Here is a 24,363-nt window from a genome sequence, read left to right as displayed (position 1 = left end):
AGGTTAGGGCCACAGAACTGTGAGCTTTCGAGTGACATCGAAAGCAATGGGAACTTGGAAGCAAGCAGCACTGTTTGGCTCGGATCAGTACTCTGGCGTTTTGTTAGTTGCTTATGGACATGAGCATTGGAAGAAGTCACTGTTTTTCTGTGAAGTTTTTGAAAGGAAATGTAAATGGGATGGGATGTGAAGTTTCGAGGTATACGAGTGGATTGTAGCTCTTTGATTTGTGACGTGCATGTACGCGCTTTGAGAATATCTCAGTAGCTGTTCCTCTGAGTACTTATCTGTATTCACCTTATGTTCCCAGTGATTTATAAAATGGTACATCAGTAAACGTGGAATTGGAATCATACTCCTCCAAGTGTTCAGTATGTGCTAGGCAGACACTCTCTTCCAGTAGCCCTAGCCCAGTGTGCCAGCCATGTTGGAATAAGTTAATAATAAATTATCAAAATGGCATTGTGGCAAAACTGTATGCATTTCAATATACAAATAGGTATGGCTACACCACAGTAAGCAAGAAAATTGCCAGACATATGTACCTTTGTATAGAATCAGTTTGTGACAGAAACATGGAAGGGTACAAATTTGTCATCTTGGTGACTTAAATACCACAAGTGGAATCATTGTTATCATTATTTTCCAAACTGAAAAAGGTAAGTATAACCTCTCAGTTTATAGCAGCCCTAGTGCTGGGAAATTGATGTGCATTAAGCCCTGTACAAGATATTTGTTTTTTTACATTTAAATTGATTAAGTTGTGGGGCTAGTTTATTTTGAATACGTTTTCCCCTATGCAAATGAACACTTAGACATTGAGGATGGTTTTCAACTTTGTGTGTATGTCTGTGACTGTGTGGGTGCAATTGACTGGAAATGCCTTTGGAGGCCAGAAGAGAGTATTGGATCCCCTGGATTTGGAGTTTGGGGCAGTTGTGACTTCTTTGCTACGGGTACATGAAACTGAACTCAATCCAGTCTTCTAGACCAGTGGTTTTCAATCTGTGGGTCTTGACGCTTTTGGGCATCAAATGACCCTTTTATTCTTAGGGGCCACCTAAGACCATCAGAAAATACAGATACTATGTTACCAATCATAATAGTAGCACAATTAGAGTTACGGAGTAGCAAAGAAATACTTTTATGGTTACAGGGGTCAGAACATCATGAAGAGTTTTTTTTTTTTTTTTTTTTTTGGTTCTTTTTTTCGGAGCTGGGGACCGAACCCAGGGCCTTGCGCTTCCTAGGTAAGCGCTCTACCACTGAGCTAAATCCCCAGCCCCATCATGAAGAGTTTTAAAGGGTTGAAGCTTAGAGAGGTTGAGAATCACTATTCTAGATTATCGGTTCATGATCTTAACACTGAGTCATTTCTCCAGCCTCTAGTTCAAATTTTTAATCAATATTTTCAACACATTTTCCTTCTGGAGCAGTCAGTGTACTTCTGCTGAGTCCATGCCAGCTGTAATCCCTCTTGTTAGAGAAACTGATTCATAGTCATGGGAACTCTCCAGTCAGCAACTAGCTGAAGCCAGGATAATGGTCATGTTCACTGACTTCAGACAGTTACCTGTGAAGAGTGTGGCATGCTTACCTTATTTCTGTGTGCTCTTAACCTTATTCAGCAGCCCATGTACTGTCATATGGAGTGCTCATGAAGAAATGTGATTTGTAAGACAGAGTCAGAAGCAGTGGTTTTTCTTAATTTGCCTTTGTTAGATCACATCCCCTGAGTAGTAAGTAGCTCATGTATTTAACTGATGTCCTGGGTAAGTAACAGGTAGGAAAGAAAACACCGAAAGCAGTCTGTAGTAATTATTCTAATGCTCTGCTTTTAACTAGTTAGCAGAACTTAAAGAACTACTGTGGTTTTTCACGGAGCAGGCTTTCTCTAACAGATCTAGAATTCTATACTAACTATTGACAGACTTTTATAGGCATTTCTGATTTGTATTCCTTTGATATTTTTGCTGTAGAATCCCTCTCCCTCAAACTTGTAAGTCATGATTCAGAATGTATTTTGAATATTTATCAAATCTTAGAGCAGATAAGCCACATTTCTCCCCAGACCTTTTAAGTCACTGACTTTATTTTTAAAAGTAGAATATTCCTAATTTCAATTGTAATTTAAAGGAGCTGTGTACATTATAAACCCCTTGGCAGAGGTAGAAATAATACAGGCATTTCAGAAAGAACAGACTTGACAATTGTTACTGTTGTGTTTGCTGAGAGGAGATTTTTGCCACTTACACTGCCTGTGTTTTAATAGTATTTATTAGGCAAGGGTATTAACTGTAAAATGTAATTCAAACTGTTTTCTGCAGGATTAAGGGAACTAGAAATTAGCCCCTGTTGGTAAAGGGAAAACAAGTTGAATCATAGCCAGTAAAGGTCTGTGTGGCCCGCGAGGCCCTCCTCGGCCTGGTAGAGCTGAACTTTGAAGTGCCTGCCGAGATGGGGGAGAGCTTGCACATCTGGAGTGTGTCCTTGCAAATCAGTATTCTCATTGAGAGACAATGAGATAGAAATGCGGTCTGAAGAAATCTAAAAACTATGTAGGAACTAGAATATAAACGGTTAGCAGCACAGATTTGAGAAGAATTGAGCACATTTCTGAAAAGATAAATATTCTTTCACATGAAATTTCTCAGTTTGGACAGGGCAGAATCACAATACATCTTACATGAAAATTTATTTTTTAAAATAATAGATGTATCTATCTAGAAATGAAATGTTCTCTCAGATGGAATCAGCATGTCTGACTAAAATAGGAGAGATAGATGTTTCAGTTGGAATCAACATATGCATGATTAAAATAGATCTCCCTCAGCTGGGCATCTGAGTTATACTGCTGTGCAGGAAAGACAATAAAGTCAACTGCTGTGGGGTTGGGAGGTAGCTGGGCACAATGTGAGCTGCCAGGTTGATGCCCAGAACCTGTTTAAAAGGCGGGCAGGTGTGCAGCACCTAGAGTCTGAGCGCTGTGGAGGTGGAGGCAAATGTGGCCTGGGCTTTCTCACACACCAGCTTAGAGTAACCGGTGTTTCAGGCCACTGAGAAACCGGGCTCCAGTTTTTAAAGGGGGGGGCAGTTTCTGACTAACAGCTATGGAGCTTGACCTTCGACTCCCACACACGGACTTGTGTACTGCACACACAACTGCTCTCGCCACTACCTCCCCCATTGAGATTAACTTAGATTTGGGGTTGTATTTTAACCCCTCTTTATTTCATTAAGAAATTCCTAGTTGTCTTGATTTTTTAAGAGAGAGTGGGGCAGAGCTGAGATTATTACTATTGATGTGGTAAACAATGCACTAGCGACCGTACTGTAACTTCTGGACACTTACTGGGGTGTATGATCGTCAGTCAGACATGATGTGACTACCTGCTTCCCTATTTCATGACAGTGTTTTTCTCTAGGGGTTTAAACTCTTCAAGTCACGGGGGTGTGGAGTGAGGTACCCTGAAACCATAGCATAGGCTTCATCCTATTTTAAGGTTATTGTAGGTATCATATACAGTACACATACTGATCTGTTCTTTTTGAAGAAAATACTTTAACTTGGACTTAGTCACACATTAAAACAAAACAAAAGTGACCTGGGTGCTGTCCTTCTGTCCTGTCCCAGCTGTGGGGACGACTGAGGCTGGAGGGTCACCTGATTCGAAGAGTTTGAAGGCAGCCTAGGTAACTTAATGAGACCTTGACTAAAAACAAGACAACAAAGCAAAACCTGGATTAAAGGTCACATAGCAGGTTTCCTCGGTACAACAGCACATTTTATCTAAAACAGCTTAGATGTAGCTTTTTAATCTGGGTAAAAATTAATGTCCTTAGCCATTTTTTAACCTTTTGTTTTCAAAAAGTACTAAACTAATTATAATTACTATAGATTTCAGATCCAGTTGTGAAAATTAGGTTTCTAAGAAGCCAGTGTTTAGGATTCTCCTTTAGTTATTTGCTTCCTGAGTGGCAGTGGATACGTTTGAGATAAACTGTAGCACCTTTTCCAGTTAGCTTCAGTGCTATGACGGTCTGCCATGGAGGGTGTGCCTCGTGGGAAATGGTGACCACTCCACTGTAGGAAAGCTTCCTCAGGAAAGCAAGGCAGACTCAAAGCTTCTCCTTAGCACACTGCACGTGTCACTCCCTGCCAGGTTGGTGAGCTTTGTGTCAGACATTATCAGCCTCCCTCCAGCATGTTGCAGTTAATATCTTCCTGTCATTGTTCTGTGACAGTTTTTATCCATCCATCAATCCGTCTTAATTTTTGGTGCATTTTAAAACAAACTCATAGTTGCAGTTCATTACCTGAAAGCAAACTCTATACTTAGATTTCCTAGACTCAGAATGAGGAAATTAGTCTCTTCCCTGATTATTCCAAATTGTCATATTTATATAAGAATTGCTTTCAGATAGTTGTGCAAAATATATGCTTTCAACAGGTCCAAAACCTTTTTACTCCAATCCCTTTGTTCATTAGTTATATTTTTAAGGATGAATCATCATCCTTGGCTACTTAGTCCTTGGAGTTTATTTGACACAAGCCATGCACGTGTGTTTAATTTTGCAGTACATGCAGCCTTTTCCACTTACAGGCTGCTTGCAGTCTGCTTCAGGCCATGCCTGTGGTCGCTTCAGTTTGCTTTTGTTCAATGTGAGCGTGATGTAAGGCCGGCTAAGTGGACTCAGTTGTTTTGGTTTTGTTGTTGTTGTTGTTGTTGTGTGTTTGTGTGTGTGTGTGTGTGTGTGTGTGTGTGTGTGTGTGTGTCTTTGTCTGTGTCAAAGTCATTATCTTCTCAGGAGCATTCTAGTTTTATTCATAAATGACTGTAAGTGGGTGCCAGCCTTACTGCCAGCAATGAATTAAAGTGCGTGACTGTTGTTCGAAAGCATTCCGTCACTGAAAAGAGTGATTTCAGCCAAAACACCGGTAGAGTTGAACCCAGGGCATGCTATGTCCTTGAGGACAGTCCCAACCCTTTTTTATTTTAAATTGTTTTGAGGCAGGGTCTTGCTTTTTGCATCGTTTACTTATTCAGACTCATTCTCCTGACTCAGTCTCCCAAGTTCCAGGCTTGTAAGTACACATCGCCAAGTCTGCCAAGCCTGAATTTAACCTTGGCATTTTAACTTTTATTACATTTCTATTAAAAGAATTAATTACCTGAGATGATGCAAAAAAGGTCTAGTAATGTCATGCCTGGGTATATAGTAAACCATTGACGGTAACCTGTCAGTCAGTGGAGACACCGCAGTATGGTTTAGTTACAGGGGATATGCAAATGAAGTCATCAAAGGCAAGTGTAAGTCGTGATTTGGAATTCCTGAAGGAATGAATGTAGTTTTGCACCTGATGGGCAAAGGCTGGCAAGACAGGATCCCATTCTACTGTTTATCTTCCTGTAAGGTGGGCAGTTATTTATAGCACCTGCCTATAAATGACTCTTGGCGATGCTGCTTGATGCTCCAGCCACTCGGTACCAGGAGCTCTGCAGTTTGCTTCATGAACAACTACTGACTGCTTAAGTGTTTTCACCCATTAACAACTATACTTAAACTCTTAGAGCTTACTAAAAATAGAGATGAGATAATTACTGAACATTCAATTTGTTCATGAAATTTCCTTTTTTTTCCTCAAAAGTTCACAAATGTTTAAGTAAAAATTTTGAGTGCTGATTAAATTAACAGAACACTGTACTTTTGAAGTTAGAAATTTTAGGTGATTTCTTCATCCTTTGGGAATAAGGTAGCTCTGTTTTTCCTGTGCAGACACACACATTCCCGTGATGTGATCCCTTTTTCATCTCACCTAGTCACTTATCAGTGCGACTATGGCTTTTGAAATTGATACGGCAGCAAAACTAATGGTTCCTTCACAGTCTTGGGTGGAAGGTTTCTTTTCACTGTCGGCTTTATGATCCTTAGCGTACACTCTTCCTCTCCTTTCACTGGAGGGAGCTCGTTGGAGCTTCCCCACATGCCCACAGCATTGCTGGCATTCTCTGCTCCTGGGTGTCAGGTCCATTGTGAAGTAAAGTAAGGGCTACCTAACAGCACACTGCCACATCATAGCAGTCTGATAAGCAGAGGCTGCCAGGTGACTGATGTCCCCCAGTGTCATGTACAGCATGGATTTGTAGGACAACAGAGAGAGTTAGGTCTCATCACATGACTGAGACAGTGTGCATTTTAAAACTTGTGAATTGTTTGGCTCTGTAACTGATACAGCAGATAGGTTGAGTTGCTCTACATTGAATTATAGGAGGTTTGGAATTTATAAAAGGTAGAGGAAGAACCATAAATACCGCAAACCCACCTCCACCCCCACCCCCACCCCCACCCCCACCCCCACCCCCACCCCCACCCCCACAATGCCTTACCACACACAAGTGCCAGTAGATACTTGGAAATAAAGGCGAAAATAGAAATGCACAAGAGCTTGTGAATCTGGAGTGGTGTGTTTAAAGCATGATAGTTGATAATTAACATTCCTGAGGTTCTGTTCTAAGTATCCGAGTTGTCTCCTTAGTCTGTACCACAGCCCTTTGGGACAGGTATTCACCCCTATTTTATAGATGGCTGTAACGCAGAGAAATTGACATTTGTTCAGAGTTGTTCAAGGTCACACAGCCAGTGAGTGACAGCTACTCTATCCACCTTTGGCAGTAAGAGTTCTTTTTTAAGTTCACTGTCGTTACCTTGGTGGTAGACGTGTGCTGACGGTGCTTGTGTTATGAGCATGGACGGGAGCTGCCAAGGTCTTCTCAGATAAATCACCTGACCATAGTGCTCTGAGCAGCCCCAGACTTGCGGACACTCAGTTTCTGTGGTTTGATTAAGTTTTCCCAGCTTTCCCCTGGATGGAAAATAGTCAATACATCCTCTTCCCCTTGCTTCTCTTTTTAAAGCCTGGACTGGAACTAGATAGGTGGCCCAATGGAGCCTCAAACTTAAGGTGATCTCCACTGTCATCCCTGAGTGTATTTTGCATGTTTTTCTGCTTTTCCTGAATTGATATTACTGTATTTTGAGAGTTCTTCGTTTATACTATGTTGACAGTCTGAAAGACTTAATGCTGTTTTCAGGCCACCTGTTATTCTTTGGGTCTTTAAAAAGATTTTCCTGAGAGCATAAATAAACTTGAAAATTTAGAAGAGTTAATACCATCCTACTGGGAGGGGTAGGTCCCAGCCTCAGACCAAAATCTGGTTATTTTTCAAAGGCTCAAAGTTCGTTAAAATACCCTTTTTCTGAAGTCTCCTTGAGAAGTACCTGAAGTCATGCTCTGGCAGAGTGCTATCACGTGTTGGTTTGCAACACTGGAAAGTTCAAAGGGTGGCTAGCTGGTTTAGGTGGAAGTGCTTTATGGATTGTTCTCACAGGTGTACAATAGCAGCTTTGGCGTCTTCGGCTTGCATTTTCTGGGGTCCTTTGTTTCTCTGTTTGAATTTGTAGTTTCAGAAGTTCATACAGGGGTTTGATTCTTTCCAGGTAAAGATAATAATTGAAGTAAGTTTTCAGCTATCCCAGGAATGTGCTGTCAATGATACAAGATGGTGTGGTGAGAGTGGATTTCTTGAGGACGAGGGAATTCAGGAAAGTTTGGGTTAAATATATAGAATAAAGAGTTAGGGGCTGGAGAGATGGCTCAGTGGTTAAGAGCACCGACTGCTCTTCCAGAGGTCCTGAGTTCAATTCCCAGCAACCACTTGGTGGCTCACAATCATCTGTAAAGAGATCTGATGCCTTCTTCTGGTGTATCTGAAGACAGCTACAGTGTACTCATATATAATAAATAAATACATCTTTAAAAAAAAAAGAGTTAGGAGACTGGGGTAGAGCCTGATCCATCCATGTAATTAGCTGGGTAACCTTAGGATGTAATTGAATTTCTCCAACTCTCAGTTTAGTTGTCAACAAAATGGGTACCCTCGGGGCCACAGGATTTGATAAAATGAGTGCTAGATGCTTAGTGCAGGCGCTAACAACGGAGTATGTGGTAAGAGGCATTGTGGGGTGAATCACAGTCTCCCTGGCTTGCAGATGCCCTTCAGTGGTTATTAGGATTCCATTTTGAAGCTATGCAGAGATACCAGCACTGAATTATGTTATTTGTAAGATGACTCGACTACATGGGTCCCTGTTTCCTGCCTGCCCCGTTATCACTCAGACATACTTGTCTGAATGTAGCATGACCAGAGAGCAGGCCTTTGGTGCTAAGGAGCAGTTCCTGTCCATAAAGATCACCTTTGCTTTATTGGCTTTGAAGACCGTTCAGCAGCAGGAGCTCCCAGAGTATTGCCCAGAGAATGGTGAGATGTTGTGAAATTAGTTACCAGATTTTAATTTTTTTAGGTTGATTTATTTTATCTGCTTCTCTCTCTCTCTCTCTCTCTCTCTCTCTCTCTTTTTTTTTTTTTTTTTTTTTTTTTATGTGTGTCTGGTGCCTAGCGGGGATCAGAGGGCATTAGAGCCTGAGGCTGGAGTTACAGATCGTTGTGAGCCATCTTGGGGTTCTGGGAATTGAACCTAGGTCTTCTACAAAAAACAGCCTAGGTTGTCCTCTGCAAAACAGCCAGTATTTTAAACCTCTGAGCCATCTCTCTGGTCCCAGCTAGAGGAATCTTGATGTGTGGGCTTCAAGTATGTTCCTAATCTGTTGTCTTTTCTGTCAGCATGCTAATCTGCATTAGGAATGTTCCAGGGGTTGGGGATTTAGCTCAGTGGTAGGCCCTGGGTTCAGTCCTCAGCTCTGGAAAAAAAAAAAAGAAAGAAAGAAAGAAAGGAAGAAAGAAAAAGGAATGTAATTTTCCTTTAACAAGCAATCCTGGTAGCTTTTGTTTTCATTTTTTTTTTTAAGATTTATTTATTTCATGTATGTGAGTACATTGTTGCTGTCTTCAGACACATCGGAAGAGGGCATTGGATCCCCATTACAGATGGTCATGAGCCACCATGTGGTTGCTGGGAATTGAACTCAGGACCTCTGAAAGAACAGTCAGTGCTCTTAACCACTGAGCCATCTCTCCAGCCCTTGTTTTTATTTTTTTATAGCATGTGTTAGACCTGCCTATCTGTCCTTGCCTCAAAGTCCTTTCCATGTGTTCTCACCCTTCCTGAAATTTCATCCTTCTGCAAACAGTGTGGACCAGCCAATGCCAGTGACACTCAAATTCATTCTTCAGATGTTTAAGAATTCATTAATCTCTGGCTGGAGAGATGGCTTAGTGGTTGAGAGCACTGAGTGGTTGACTGCTCTTCCAGAGGTCCTGAGTTCAAATCCCAGCAACCACATGGTGGTTCACAACTATCTGTAATGAGGTCTGATGCCCTCTTCTGGTGTGTCTGAAGACTGCAGTGTGCTTATAATCAATCAATCATTCTTTTAAAAAAAATCTTAGTGTTAAAAAAAAGAATTCTTAAATCTCTATTGTCATTAATTGCAAAATTATTTTGCCTTTGGCCCCTTGTAGATTTAGTAGGGATCATGTCTTTTTCTTATAGCTCATACCCTAAGTTATGTAGGGTTAATATTTTAAAATATTCTTACTTTGTATTAGTTTTGAGATGGGACTAGCTATGTGGTACTGACTTACCTGGAAACTAGGTAGCCAGCCTGGTCCCATTGTCCTCCAGCTTTGGCCACCCAAGTGCTAGGTTCCCAGTGTGTGCCTGTCATTAGGCCAGCAGGGTTGCTCCCGTTCTTACTTTATGATACTGTAACAATACCAATTTCTCCTCAAAAGCATTTTTCTTCCTTTTCAGTTTGCTTTGTTATGGACGCAGGCATTCTGTTTCCTCAAGAGTCCAAACCTCATTCTTCAATATCATCTGTTCACCTATTTGTGCATCTTTCTCCTTTATCATCCCAGTGTTTATTTGTAGTACGTGTAAGGGAAGCTGTACCATATGTGCACTCTGGGGGTGCTGCTTGCGTGCGTGCTTGCTCTGAATCTTTAAAGCTAGCTTTCTCTTTGGCATTGATTACTGCCACTGATTCAGAAGGTTGAATCTTGATTGGCTCCTTGAGTTATATCATATACAAAATACAGAAATAAACAAAGTGTCTCTCCCAGTAAAACAAAGGTCACACCAGCTTAAATAAAGGGTCGTCCCAGTGCAGTGTAAGGAAAGGGGCCCAGCCGCATTTGCTTGATACCAGTAAGAAAATACCTGTTGACTGTAAGATAAATTTCTTCTTTCTGATAATTAACAAAGGATTCAAAAATTGGCGTTGTGCTTCTGTTCCTTAGAATATGAATTAATGGTGCTTTTCTAGAAGATAGGACAAAACCTTGCTCGGACTGCCCCTGTTAGAGCATCAGGCTTTATTTTAGGTGCCCATCAGGACTGCCCATGGAATTGTTGCTCTCTCATAGACGCTTGTACACTGTGACCGTTCTGTGTCAGACTTTCTTGTCAGACTCCAGAGATACATTAGATAAATAACAAACTGGGCTTTAGACTCTGAAGAGTACTGAGGCGAAAGTAGGGACTACAGGAGTAAGGAGTATAGAGAGAGGAGGGTGGTAACGGTCTAAAGCAATGTGGTTAGGGGAGCTCTCACTGTGAAGTAGAAGCAGTACGCTCCAGACCATCCAGGTCTGTGTAGAGGGTAAAGTCAGGTTGTGAAAAACAAAGAGGAAGAGAGTAAGGACTCTCTTTGTTCCACAACAGCTCACATACACGTGTCATAGTAGCATTGTGTGTAATAGCCAGAAAGTAGGACCAACAAATGTCCCTCAGTGGATGAGTGAACAAAATACTTATCCACACAGTAGAGCATTGCTTGGCAATGTCCCTTATGTAGGGAGAAACTCACTAGCAGAAAGTCTGTTTCTCACTCCCGGGTGCTGGGACGAGGAGATCTAGGGTGTTTGTTTGTTTGATTAGTTGATTGTTCTTGAGACAGGGTATTATGTAGCTTGGAGCTCACTGTAGATCACACTGGCCTCAAACTCAAAGATCTCCTGTGTCCTGCTGAGAGTACAAACTGCTTTCTGGTTGGACTGATGAGGAGGATTTTGAGTTGGTGATGTCTGTGGAAGGTTGTAACTAAACTAATAGAATCCTGTACTTAAGAGGGTGAATTTATGGTTTATGAACTAGCTTCAAAAAAGGAATTGCCCTATGTAAAGATGTAAAGCAAGCCCAAGCAAGCTATAATTCCTGTCTGAATTAGTACATTTTGGTAAGCATCCTACAGTAATTTTTAGTAAGGTCAGAGAGAAGGGCCCACATCACAGCTGAGAAACCAGGCACCACAAAACTTAGCTTTTGTATATATAAGTTATGCCGTGTCTTCAAAAACATCACCAGCCTTTCGTTAGGAGTCACCTAAATACCATCTTCAAAGTTACCTGGATTCAAGTGTTGTTCCTCCCATGCCCCATGAAGTAAGTGGTTTCTGGGTTTGCATGCTGTTAGGTTACAATGAAGCTGCCTTCTCAGCCCATGCACCGAGTCATCACAAATTCAGCAGCTCTAATCAGACCGATATAAACGTCTCTAAACTCTCAGCTTCACTCTCTTTATTGCTTTGATACAGTCTGGTAATAAACAGTGACACTTTGGTAGTGCTGTCCTCACATGGCTAGGAAATGGAATACTATGCAGCCTTAAATATGTTCTCAATGGATGCTTAATTCTATGGGGAAAGGTACCTCCTTCTGTGGAGGGTGCATGATCGTCTTGTGGTGGGTTGTTTGTTTTGAGACATGGTCTCAGTGTGTACCGCTGAACTCAGAGAGCTCTGCCTGTCTCCATGCCCATCTTGTTTGTTTATTTGTTTGTTTTGAAAAGATGATTTTTTTTTCTAAATAGAAGGAAGGCCGCAGTGCATACCTTTGGATTCTAAGATGAAAGATAACCTCATGGGCAGTTTAGATTTATTATTGTGGACATGTATTAACTTTCCTAATTTAAAGAGTTCTTATTTGTAAATTCTTAGGAAAAACTGTCTAAAGTGCCAAGGACAGCAGTGTGGCCAGCCCCTAGCTGTACTACAAAACCAACTGTAACCATTTGACTCTTGACAATTAACTTTAGGTGCTTGCCATGTATCAAGGCACGGTGTGACAATTTGACAGTACTGGATGAAGTTTCTTCATCTGAAAACTTGTACTCAGGATGTTGATCAAGGACAACATTTGTCCTTGAGCAGCAAAGTCTAGTGGGTCCAGGGAAAAAGAAATGTTTGGGAAGACAATCAGGATACAGTGCTGAACACAGACAGCATTGAGCAGTCCTGTGTTTTTTAAACCTTACAATAATGCAGAGCTAGGGAACTGAGAAATGCTCTCCCTTGCTATGAGGGATTTGGGGAAATTAAAACTGTATAACACTGTATTAAGGGAATCCATACCTCTGTCTTCCAGGTTTCAGCACAAAATGAACATAATTAGGGAAAATAAGGATCTGGCATGTTTCTACACAACCAAGCACTCATGGAGAGGAAAGTAAGTATTCTTTCCTTTACTTTTCTGAATGTCTATAAAGAATCATTTCAGCCCAGTGTCAGTTCTTTAATGGTGAGGCACAACCCAACAGTGTTCTTGGGCTTTCTCTTCAAAGCTTTGTGCTCATTTTAAATGCACATGTCATGTTGGAATGCATTGCTGTCCCCCTTTCTTTTGATCTTTCTAGATTTTTCTTAAAAAAATAGAAAGAAAGAAAAGTAACAAGGGGCTTGGGTTGCTACAGTGTCGCTGTCATCCATCTTGTGCTACAGTGTTGCCAACTTCATTGCCAGTCAGACCTGTGAAACAACCATTTGCCTCTGCTGAGGTTTGGAGCTTTTAAAGACTGTATTTATTTAATTATTTATTTGAATAAAATTTTTTGTTAGAATTTTTTTCTTGGATGGAAACGGTATCATTTCATATTTATATTTGTTTTAGTCAGACCAAGATGTCCTTATGTTCCCTCCCTATGGGCATGTAGCCTTTCGGGTAGCCCAATGCTTGAACACTAGTGTTTCTGACTTACCTTAGCAAACTCACTAATTTTGAAAGATCTGATTGCTTGGATTTGTTTTCTGTTAATTTCTTGCTTTATGAACTTACATGTTAGGGAGCATAATTTCTACCCTTGTAGAGTACTATGTGTGTCCCCTCATAGTTTCGTTGAGCAAAGTTAGAGAAAATTGGTGTGTACTAGGTAGTGTGAATCTTATTCATCCATTTTTAAATTATGTTGTCTCTCTGATTGTCCAGCTGTAGAAATTCTTTAAACACAAATTTTATACTAGATTAATGTTCAGCATACACTGTTCCAGTTCTGAGGGATGACTTCCAACTCTCCTAATGCTGCTCTGTAAAGTACACAGTTTTTAATTTTGATGAAATCCAGCTTGTCTCTTTTGTCTCTCTTGTTCTTTTTGTCATTTATAAGCTGTTGCTTAATCTAAGATTACAATGATTTTTTTTCCTACATTTCCTTGTGTGATTTTTATAACTTTAATTTTGAATTAACTTTATATGGTGTGCAATGAGGATCTACTTGTACCTGAATCACTTGCTGAAAAGAAAAGACTATTCTTTTCCCATTGAGTGTTTAACACCCTTGTCAAAAGTCATTTGACCATATGTGAATTTTCAGTTTGATTCCATTGATCTGGATACCTATCTATGATAAAGTCCCTAACATGTTGTTTTGATTTACTATAGCTTGGTACCCTTTGAGACTGGGAGGGATGAGGCTGCAACGTCAGTATTGTGTGGACTAGTCTGTATTTCTCCTACTGCTGTAGCAATTTTCCGTGCGTGTTAATCTTACTGCAGTGGCTGGGGTTTGAGTGGCATTGTGCTGAGTGTTTTGTCCGCTGGAGGGCGCCACCTCTCGGCAGTGCTAATGCTTCCCACCCATGAGCAGGAGGCCTCCCCTTACTTGGGGTTCCTTTCAACAGGGCGTTCTCCTCAGTCCCCTTTCCTCAGACAGTGGTTTCAGTTTCCTGTGTGCATTGTGCAGCACCAGAATTGAAATCCATTATACTTGCTTATTTTCTGACCAATTTGAATCCGGGTTTAAAGTATTCTTCAGCACTCTTACCATAAAAACATAAACAAAAACGTGATTCAAAGTTTTATTTTGGGGTTGGGGATTTAGCTCAGTGGTAGAGCGCTTGGCAAGGCCCTGGGTTCGGTCCCCAGCTCCGGAAAAAAAAGAAAAAAAAAGTTTTATTTTTAGTTGCTAGTTGAACCTTCTCCCTAAAAATGTATTTAAAAAACACATTCTTCATGTGTTTTTGTTTTTTTTTTTTCCTTTTAGAATTGGGCTTGTTTTCAGAGATTCTAGAGCCATACACATTGCTATTCCAGCTCTGCCATCTGGGGAGATTTACTGACTGTGGCAGTCAAATGAATACATTCCTTTCCTTTCTCTTCACATGCCTCACTTAGAGATAACCTTCCAGATTGTGCCTCAGAGATGTCATGTGACCCGTTTCTGTACCTTTGTGTCCTCCCCACCATGCCTCACTTCCAGAAGCTTCCTGCTTTTACTAGCAGAGGGTTGTTGGTTTTGAGCGTAGAGCCCAGGGCTGGGAAAGCAGCCTTTCTTCTCTACTCATTGTTTTTCCCACTTGGGAAGTCCATACATAATTTAATTACATGTTTCTTCTGAGAGCAAGAAAGGAAGGTTACAGGGAGTAAAAGCACTTTTCTTCCATGAAAACACGATTTTCTCTGTGGCTTAAGCAAGCCTCCAGGCGGGAAGAAAGGTACAGATGATTGGCTAAAGTGGAAGTGCAGACCCGCTGTGGGAGACTTCACAGTAATACATTGTTTCTTTCTAGATGGGTTTACAAGTGCACACTGCCTAAGGTTCACTCCAGTGTTTGTTGGTAGAGCACATGCTATAAATTTGAGTGGGACTTTAGTATCCAAACAGGATTTTAAGCACAGTAGGGTAGGAAAATTGTCATTTGGTCTGTGAAATTCAGTGACAGATGCTCACATTAGAAACAGTCATGATGACCCTGGAGTCGGGTGAGGGGAGCTGGAGGGGGAGGGAGTGGGGAAAGTGAGGAAGCTGGTAACTTGTTATGCTTATGTTCAGGAATAAGCTGGACAGGAGAAGATATTTTCTCTTTGCTTTTTGGTGTTTTTCTTTGCTTCTTGGTGTTTACACCTAGCAGTTGTAATGAGCAGACAACTCTGAGGGGCTTATTTCTCTTGGATTCTGGCTTCGATGTTACCAGCCTCCGCCTCAGATGAGTCCATCCTGACCTCTCCCCACGCTGTCTATAGAACTCCCTGTAACTGCGACCAGACAGTATGAAATTTGAAAGTATAAACTGGATCATGTCTTTATAGCAGTCTTATATTTTACAGTGTACTGAATTTGTACCATCTGATCTGAGAAAGACTCTGGCCACTGATCCCGACTCAGAACCTGAGGCCTTTAAAATGATGCGTTTCATGGGGTGCCCTTATAAGTGAGGAGGGATCTTGATGAGTTACTGGGACAGAGATTTTAGAGTTTGTCATAATCCATTGTTTCTCTTCCCTGGGGAATACAGTTTCTCATGAGAATGAGCCCTCTTAGGTAAAGTGGGTTTCCACCAGAAACTGAGTATCCTGATGTTATAACCAGAATGACAGATTTGCCCACTTCTTTTATTCTTTGTTTTAAATATGAATGTACTGAAATAGTCATGATCAATAAAGGAATATTTAAGGCATGGAATTATAATCAGTTGATTTTCTAGAAATTTTTTTTTCTTTTCTTTTTTTCGGAGCTGGGGACCGAACCCAGGGCCTTGTGCTTGCTAGGCAAGCGCTCTACCACTGAGCTAAATCCCCAACCCCATTTTCTAGAAATTTTAAAAGCCCCCTCTCTCCCAATTAATATTCATTTCTCTAGCAGGGAGGAAAGAAAATCAGCTGTAGTAATAGCTCGCAGTGATTATTTGCTTACAAGTCAGGCACATAGGTTTAAAGCCCCTAACATGCATTGTTTTTTCTAATTCTTACATTATGTGATACGTATGTTACCCACATTTTTCAGATGAGGAAACTGTCACTTACCAACTGATTAGCCCATCAGGTATTTGAATGCAGGCAGTTGGACTGCCAAGTTGGTGGGCATAACTATTGTGTCCTGGTACCTCCTGTAATAGCAGGGCTCTGTGGGAAGCAGAGGAAATCCTGAAGGTGAAGTCCTGAGTGCATGTGTGCTGTTGATGTGAGCTTGCCGTGTCAAGGGTCCTAGCCTCAGACACATCCCACGGCAATGTTGACAGAATGCAGAAACTGTCCAATGTGTCTCTCTGCCCCTGGGTATTCACAGCCTGAAGACTTCTTCCTTACAAAGACAGCTCTTGCCAAGAATATGTAAACCTGTTTCCTTGATCCAATTAGGTATCATAAAATCCTGCCTCCTATAATCTGTGTAATAGGGCCACCTCCTTGTCCAGTTGCATCCAGTGCCCACCTCTCTGTTCAACCTTGTACAGTAAACATGCAGGGCTTTCAGGCACTGAGGCTCCTCTGTCAGAGACCCAAACCCACCCAACCCCCAGCTTCCTCTGTGTGTGTGTGTGTGTGTGTGTGTGTGTGTGTCTTCTTTATTCCTTTATCTCCCCAAGTTAGTTCCAAGTCCCTAGGGGTTGAGTAAGGACTTCACAGTGCACACACATTCCCACTCTTCTAACCCTTCAGAGCTCTCTAGTTCACTTGTCCTTAGTTTTATTATTAAGTGGACTAACGTTTTGGTTCAGGTAACTGGAGTGTGGGATTTACTAATGAAAAAAAAAATCCTAGGTTCCATGAGAATACTATAGATTTTGAAAAGGTAGCATTCAGGCCTATCCTAAAATGACTTGAGTGCTCAATGTATAATAGGCAGAAACTTACAGTGAAAGTCTCACCGGAAGAAGAATTAGGCCTGTTCTGTGTAAAGCTGAAAGATGGAGCTTGGATCAGAAACTGAAAATTGGAGAAAATATAGATATTTGCTTTCTTGAGAGGAATGATTGTCAGTATCTACAGAATCGGGAAATTACTATTTAATTAGTACCTTTTTAAAATTAATTTATTCACTTTATATCCCAATATCAGCACCCCCTTTCCTCCCAGTACCCCCTTACACAGATCTTCCCCCATTCCACCTTCTCCTTTGCCAAGGGGGAGCCCCCCTCGGTATAAGCCCCCTCCCCCCACATCAAGTTGTGTTTGTCACCATTTTTATAGTAGGACGAGAGCTTATGCTGTAAATTGTGGGCCCTACTCTCATGACATAAACTACTTTGTTCTAACTATGAGTAAGTTTGCTTGGGGTTTTTTTTGAGGCCAGTGAAAGAATTATTTTAAGCTTTAGGAGTATACAAGACTTGAATGATGGCTCAGTGCAGAGGATGGAAGTTTGATTCCCAGCACCATTTTGGGCAGCTCACAGCCACCTCTCACTGTAGCTCCAGGCAGACTGATGCCGCTTGTCTCCACAGGTACAGTGCTCACATCTATAAATCCACAGCTTACAAACTCACACAAAGACACGGGTTTGGACCCAGTTAAAAGAGATCTCTTTTTAAAAAGCAGTATGCACAGGTCAAAAGATTTCGAGACCTTGAGAGATGTTTTTTTTCTGACAGTAACCTTTTCCATACTGTTTCCATAGAAAGGAAAGTTGGGTTTTCTCTACTGTGATAAAACTAGATGATGGGAATTTTCTGCATAAGCAGTTTGATACTGCAGTGGCATCCAGTGGTTATGTCTGTCAGCACTGACATCATGAAGAAAATCATGTCATGAAAGTTGGTTTTGTTTGTTTGATTTGAGACGGGGTTCTCGGTGTGGCCCTGGTTGTCTTGGAACTCACTCTGTAGACCAGGCTGACCTTGAACTCCGAGATCTATCTGCCTGTCCATTCCTCTCCAAGTGCTGGGGTTAAAGGTGTACACCACTACTGCCCAGCTATTAAATTTGTTTTGGAGTTGATAACGGTACTCATAAAGACTAGAAGATTTAAGGACATTATAGCATTTTTATTTATAGAAGTTATGTCATATACAAATAAATATGTTTTATGTAAATGTATAAAGCTTTCCCTATAAAAATCTAGGTGTATATGAAAAAAAAACCTTTTGTTTCTTGACCATTAGTTTCCTGGTATTTAATAGCATAGCTAATGGGTAGTAGACATTGTTTTTAAATAAGTTATTATGTTATATTAGTCCATGAACTATGAAGACTAAATATCCGGGTTCCCTTTAGGCAGATGGTTATATAGTATATGGTTATATGGTATATGGTTATATGGTATATATTTTAGTTCCCAAATAAAAAGAAAACAGGTATCATAGATCAAGTCAGTGATGAGTATTAATTTTTCACTTGAGGGAAATATTTTTATATTCCTTTAGATTATGTTTATGGCATCATTTGTCTTGAATTTCTCATGAATTCTGCTTTGTTTAGTCTATCTCTTTTGTAATTTAATTCCATAGGATTATATTTTTTCTAGTTAGAATTTATGAATTAAGTTTAAATTACACATACAAATCAGTTGCATTTATGCATGTTAAGTTCTCTGTAGCTTCCTTGTAACTTCTGCACCCTTGAATAGGCATGGTGTTGACAGATACAGAATGCTGCCATCACACCAAAAAGTGCTTTTAGACCAACTGAGCTCAGTGGCAGTGTTTTATGAGAAGAATGTTAACAAAGGGATTAAACCACTGTTACTGTCGAGAAGAAAACAGAAATATTTTAAGGTATTGAAGTGGCCAAGATTGGGGGGGGGGTTGGGCAGAATAGAGTAGCAAGAGCTCTAAAGCACAGGAAAAGAAAGCAAAATAAACACACATCAGCAAACTGAAAGCCTGCTGTACAACAGGAGGAAATGGGACGAGCTACAGAATGAGAGAACGCATCTGCAAATTATGCAGTAAAGAACTCCAGGAACTAAACAGACAAAAAATGGGAGGACAAAGCCCTAGGTAGACATTTTAAAAACATGCAAATGACCACCCACATGTGAAGAAATGCTCAGTGTCATTTGTTATCAGGGAAATGTAAGTGAAACCACCAGGTATCATTTCACCTTAGTAAGAATGGCTATCACCAGGAAAACTAAAGGCAGGTTCAGGGAGGGCGGTTAGGAAATGGCCCTTAGGCACTGTTGATTGGAATGTAAATTAGTGTAGCGGAAAGATCTTTAAAAATGCCAAAGCAACCCCACTCATGGCCCTTATATACCTAGCCACCAAAACTAGATAAGATTGATGAAGCTAAAAAGTGCATACTGAAAGGGCATGCCCAATACAGCAGTCAATGCTAGCAGCAAACCACCAAACTGAGAACAGGACCCCCTTGGGGGAATTAGAGGAAGGATTGAAAGAGTTGAAGGAGCTCGCAACCCCATAAAAATAACAATGCCAACCAACCAGAGCTTCCAGGGACTAAACCACTACACATGGACTGACCCAGGGCTCCAACTGCATCTGTAGCAGAGAATAGCCTTGTTGGGGCACCAGTGGGGAAGAATAGCCAGTTGGGGAAGCCCTTGGTCCTGCCAAGGTTGGACCCCCAGTGCAGGAAATATAGGGGGCACATTAAGGGGGATGGATGGGGGATACCCATATCAGGGAAGGGGAGGAGAGGGGATTTATGGACAGGAAACTGGGAAAGGGAATAACATGTGAAATGTAAATAAAGAAATATACCTAGGGGTTGGGGATTTGGCTCAGTGGTAGAGCGCTTGCCTAGCAAGCTCAAGGCCCTGGGTTCGGTCCCCAGCTCCAAAAAAAAGAATAGAAAAAAAAAAAAAAGAAATATACCTAATAAAAAAAGAAAGAAAAGGAAAGAAAAGAGAGAAAGAAAGAAAGAAAGAAAGAAAGAAAGAAAGAAAGAAAGAAAGAAAAGCTTATAGATACAACAAGAAAAAAAGTGCCAAAGCAGAACTGTTATAGGATACAGGTAACCTATTATTGGGTATATAAATAAAAGAGACAATTTGAAGAAAATAAGCATCTTCAATCTCATGCTTATTTTACAACTATTCACACAAGCCCAGGAATGGTACATTCTAAGCACCCATGGGCTGACAGATGTACAAAGTGTGGTGGTGCATATACACAGTGGATTATCATTCAGACGTAAAATGAATGGAATTGTCATTTGTGACGTGAATAGAACTGAAGGTCACAGTAGGCAGGCATAGAAAGGTGGGCACTGTGTGGAGCTCGGACACATGGGTTCTTACAAAGTTCATCTTGTGGAAGTTGAAAACATACTGGTACTTGCCACAGGTTTATGAGGGGAAGAATGAGCAGCGGCCAGTAGGTGGGCACTTAGGAGTAAGACATCAGGGTAGAGCACTTGTGTAGTAGGTGGGCACTTAGGAGTAAGACATCAGGGTAGAGCACTTGTGTAGTAGGTGGGCACTTAGGAGTAAGACATCAGGGTAGAGCACTTGTGTAGTAGGTGGGCACTTAGGAGTAAGACATCAGGGTAGAGCACTTGTGTAGCACACACGACCTCTGGGCCTGCTCTTCCTGCATCAGTTGCAGTGCGTAGTGGCATGTCTCAGAATATATTGAAATATTATACAAAACACAAAATAGAGCTGTAATGACTAGCATCGGTTTAATGCAGATGTTAGAAGGGACTCGGTAAGGTAGGAAAGAGGAGAAAAAGAACACATAGAAGTGAACATTTTTAACTAATCCGCAGAGAAAGCACATAGCTAATTCTTGGGACATTTTTAGATCTGTAATTGCTATTCTTTTCACTCACAAAATGAAATCGATTCTGTAGCCTTAGTGGTTGTTTTTTTTTCATGTATGTGTATGTAGTATGTGTGTGCATGTATGTGCATTCATGTAGGAAGTTGATATCAGGGATCAGCCTCTAGTTCTCTTCCATCCTGGTCAGTGAGGCAGGGTGTGGTCTCTCAGTCAAACCCAGGCCCGGCTGTTAGGACTCGTCTCCCAGCCTGCTCTGCAGATCCCTTGTCGTCCGGGGCTGCACCAGGCAGGTTGCCATCTCCACCCAGCACTTACTGCTCACAGGGCAAGAGCTTCACACGTAGTGCTTGACCGCAGCCACCCCTGGCCCTGCCGTCTTACTTCTGGATTGCAGATTCAGATTCTTCACACTCAAAGGTGACTCTAGAAAATAGCAACTTTAAATTATTTCTATTGAACATATGATTTCATTTTATATTTCAGGTCAAATATCAATTTTAGAAACCGTGTATTTCTTTTAGTTCCCACTAATTGACTAGTTCTTTGATGTTTTATGACTAGCTATGGAGATAAGTTCTTGCCTGTTTCATCAGACTTCACCTGACTTCACCTTAGGGAGAAATATGTTGTTTGAAGAAAGTAATTTCATTCTTTAGTTTCTTGTTCTACTTTAGACTTAAACATTTTGGGGAAAAATACAGTATGAATTTTATCCATGATAAAAAAATTTACGTCCTATCATTTTCCTGTTGCTCATATGGAAATAACCTCGGCATTGTATTATATGGTATGCTGATTAGAAAAAATGGACAATAAAGAAACAAAAGTATTATTATTTGTTTTTAATACCCATCAATTTCCATTTGTGTTGTTCTTACATTGTTGGATGCATGCCCTTCATTGAAATATGGTCGATTCCCAGGGGCTGTCCTCTTAAAGGAAACTGACTCGTACTTAGCAGTGGTTTCTTTGGATGGGAGTGGGGGGACTTGATGCCCACCTGTGCTCTTCATATTGGGATTTGGCGTGGCTGGAGCTTACACGGGTCTTGTATATGTCACAATTGCTGTGAGTTATGTGTGGGGCTGACCTGTTGAGCCTGGAAGATACCATTTCCTTGTAGCCACCTTTGGCTCCTACATTCTTTCCACCCCTATCCCACAATGATCCCAGAACCCTGGGAGAAGGGGCTTTGATTATGCATGTGTCATTTGGGGCTGAACACTCCATTCTCCTGCGCTCAGCACCATAACTGGTTGTGGGTCCTGTTAGTCACCATCTTCTTCAAATAGGAGCTTCTGAGGAGGGTTGAGAGATGGCGCTCATCTATAGGTGTAACATTTCATCATTAGGAATCAGTTTATTCGGGCTGGAGAGATGGCTCAGTGGTTAAGAGCACTGACTGCTCCTCCAGAGGTCCTGAGTTCAAATCCCAGCAACCACATGGTGGCTCACAACCATCTGTAATGGGATCCAATGCCCTCTTCTGGTGTGTCTGAAGAGAGTGACAGTGAACTCACATATATAAAATAAATCTTTTTCTTAAAAAAGAATCCGTTTACTCTTTTGCCTATTTGGTAGAATAATAGTAGGGTCTCCTCTAGAGTCTGTGACGTAATCTCAGGTCATGGTTTCATGTTGTGGAGTGGATCTTAAAACCAGATAGAAGGTAGTTGGTTACTCCTATGACAGTTGTACCACTCTTGTGCCAGTGGGCATTTCTTGTCAGGCCACTCACTCCTCACTGTGGCTTACACAGTCACGGCTGGGTAAGATTGATGCTTATTGTTCCTCTCCTGTAGTGTATGCGAAACCTCTAAACACTATGAACGCTGTAGTCGTGAAGCTTCCGGTCAGTACCATCTTGATATTTCTCTGTTCTATTGGCTCAAGTTCATAGTGCTTTCAGCAGTAGGGCTTCACTGTCAGGCTGGAGGGTAGCCAAGAGCACTGGCATAGACCCCTAAATATTGTAGCCATTTCAGTGCACTTCGTTTACTGACTCTGATGGACACATAATTGGTTCCTCTTGAGTCTAGGAGTAACTTTTGGTTAATGTACTATATATCTTTTTAAAAAATATTTATTTTGGGGTTGGGGATTTAGCTCAGCGGTAGAGCGCAAGGCCCTGGGTTCGGTCCCCAGCTCCGGAAAAGAAAAAAAGAAAAATGAAAAAAAAATATTTATTTTATGTATACGAGTATTCTGCCTTCAGACCCACCAGGAGAGGGCATCAGATCCCATTACAGATGGTTGTGAGCCACCATGTGGTTGCTGGGATTTGAACTCGGGACCTCTGGAAGAGCAATCAACTCTCCAGCCTGTCTACACTTTTTTTAAAAGTATAAAGCAGTAAAAAGCAGAAAAACTTAGAGCTCTGGAAATGGTTTGATTTATTTTTGTGCCCATTTTTATAATTCAGTATTACTGAATATGAGTATTTTCAGTAGTTATTAGTCATAAAGAGTTTGGTTTTTTTTTTCTCTTCCTAATTAAACTTTGTTTCCCTGAAACTACTTGGTTGTTATTTATTTCTGCTTTGAAAACAGGCCAGTGTTTTAGTTTTCCTTGTCAAGTTGCTGAGTTTCAGCATCAGACTTAAGATGCCTCCATTTAACACCTTTATAGAAGGGGAGGTGGGTGGGCTAAGGGGCTTATGGCTGGGAAACCGGGAAAGGGCTATTTACATTTGAAATGTAAATAAATAATATCCAAGAAAGGAAAAGAGACGCCTCCATTACCCTTCTCCACTTTTTAAAGTTTTCCACTGCCGAGTCTGTAGTTTGCACCGTGTCGGTCTTCACAGTCTTCTGACCGTCTTTACAGTGATTGGTCCTAGTTTTGACATTTATCTGCACAGGCGTGGAGAGGATACTTTCTTCTTTATTCCATGTCTATGGCAGGGAATTTTTTGTTCCTAGTTTTTTCTTACATTTTCTTATGCTAATATGTTGCTCATTGTAATGCTTTGAATCTAAAGAGCTGTTTTTATTTTTAAAAATTTTCTAGTTACATTTCTGCTTTTATCCTTACAAGCCCCTCTTCATCAGTATTACTGATAATTGGAGTAGCTTTTGTTTGGGTTGTTACTTTCAGTAAAGGCAATAAAGTGAGAAGCACGAGCCCCTTCCTCCCTGTTTAAAGTTGCGACACAGAGACTCAAGGGGTAGTTGCTTAAGTAGGAATTAACGTCCCCTTATGTGCTGTGTGGAGCAGTTGCTGGCCATACTTCCCTTCCTTCCCATGGTGGTTTTGATGAAAGAGTACTTTGAAAGAATTAGCCATCTGCAGTCTTTAGTTAAAGAGAAATGGCCTATTTAGAATTCCTCTAGCATCCTGGCTGCTGCCCTACCCACCTAGTCTGTGCTAACATCGCCATGTTTGTGCAGAGGCCGTTCATTCTTCCTTCATTCCCTCCCTCCTCCTTACTTCCTTCCGTCGCTCCTTCCTTCCTTCCTTCCTTCCTTCCTTCCTTCCTTTCTTAAAATAAATATAACTTTCCTTTGTTTTTACTATATGCATTAGTGTTTTGCCTACACATATGCCTGTGTGAGGGTGTTGGATCCCCTGGAATTGGAGTTACAGACAGCAGTGAACTGCTACATGGTGCTAGGAAGTGAACCCGGATCCTAGGAATTAAACCTGGGTCCTCTGAAAGAGCAGCC

At 41.1% G+C, this 24,363-nt stretch overlaps 1 protein-coding gene and 1 long non-coding RNA gene across 6 annotated transcripts in view; both read left to right on the top strand.

Annotated features, from left to right (window-relative positions):
- The window catches only part of Dnajc13 (DnaJ heat shock protein family (Hsp40) member C13), a 109,532-nt gene that overhangs the window by 4,333 nt on the left and 80,836 nt on the right, over positions 1–24,363 (top strand). For all 5 annotated transcript variants that reach the window (XR_010053994.1, NM_001108776.3, XM_063265807.1 and 2 more), the window contains exon 2: positions 12,387–12,467. Coding sequence is in view for 4 of the 5 variants with exons in the window: in NM_001108776.3 (NP_001102246.2) it covers positions 12,400–12,467 (68 nt within the window). In the remaining variant the exon portion in view is untranslated. The remainder of the gene's footprint in view (positions 1–12,386; positions 12,468–24,363) is intronic.
- LOC134480097 (uncharacterized) lies at positions 12,476–24,153 on the top strand. Its single transcript, XR_010054266.1, has 2 exons — positions 12,476–20,341; positions 20,436–24,153. It is a non-coding gene; the product is annotated as an uncharacterized LOC134480097 (long non-coding RNA).

Source organism: Rattus norvegicus, chromosome 8, assembly GCF_036323735.1.
Source record: "Rattus norvegicus strain BN/NHsdMcwi chromosome 8, GRCr8, whole genome shotgun sequence".
Lineage (NCBI taxonomy): Eukaryota > Metazoa > Chordata > Mammalia > Rodentia > Muridae > Rattus > Rattus norvegicus.
This window is presented reverse-complemented; position numbering and strand designations above follow the sequence as displayed.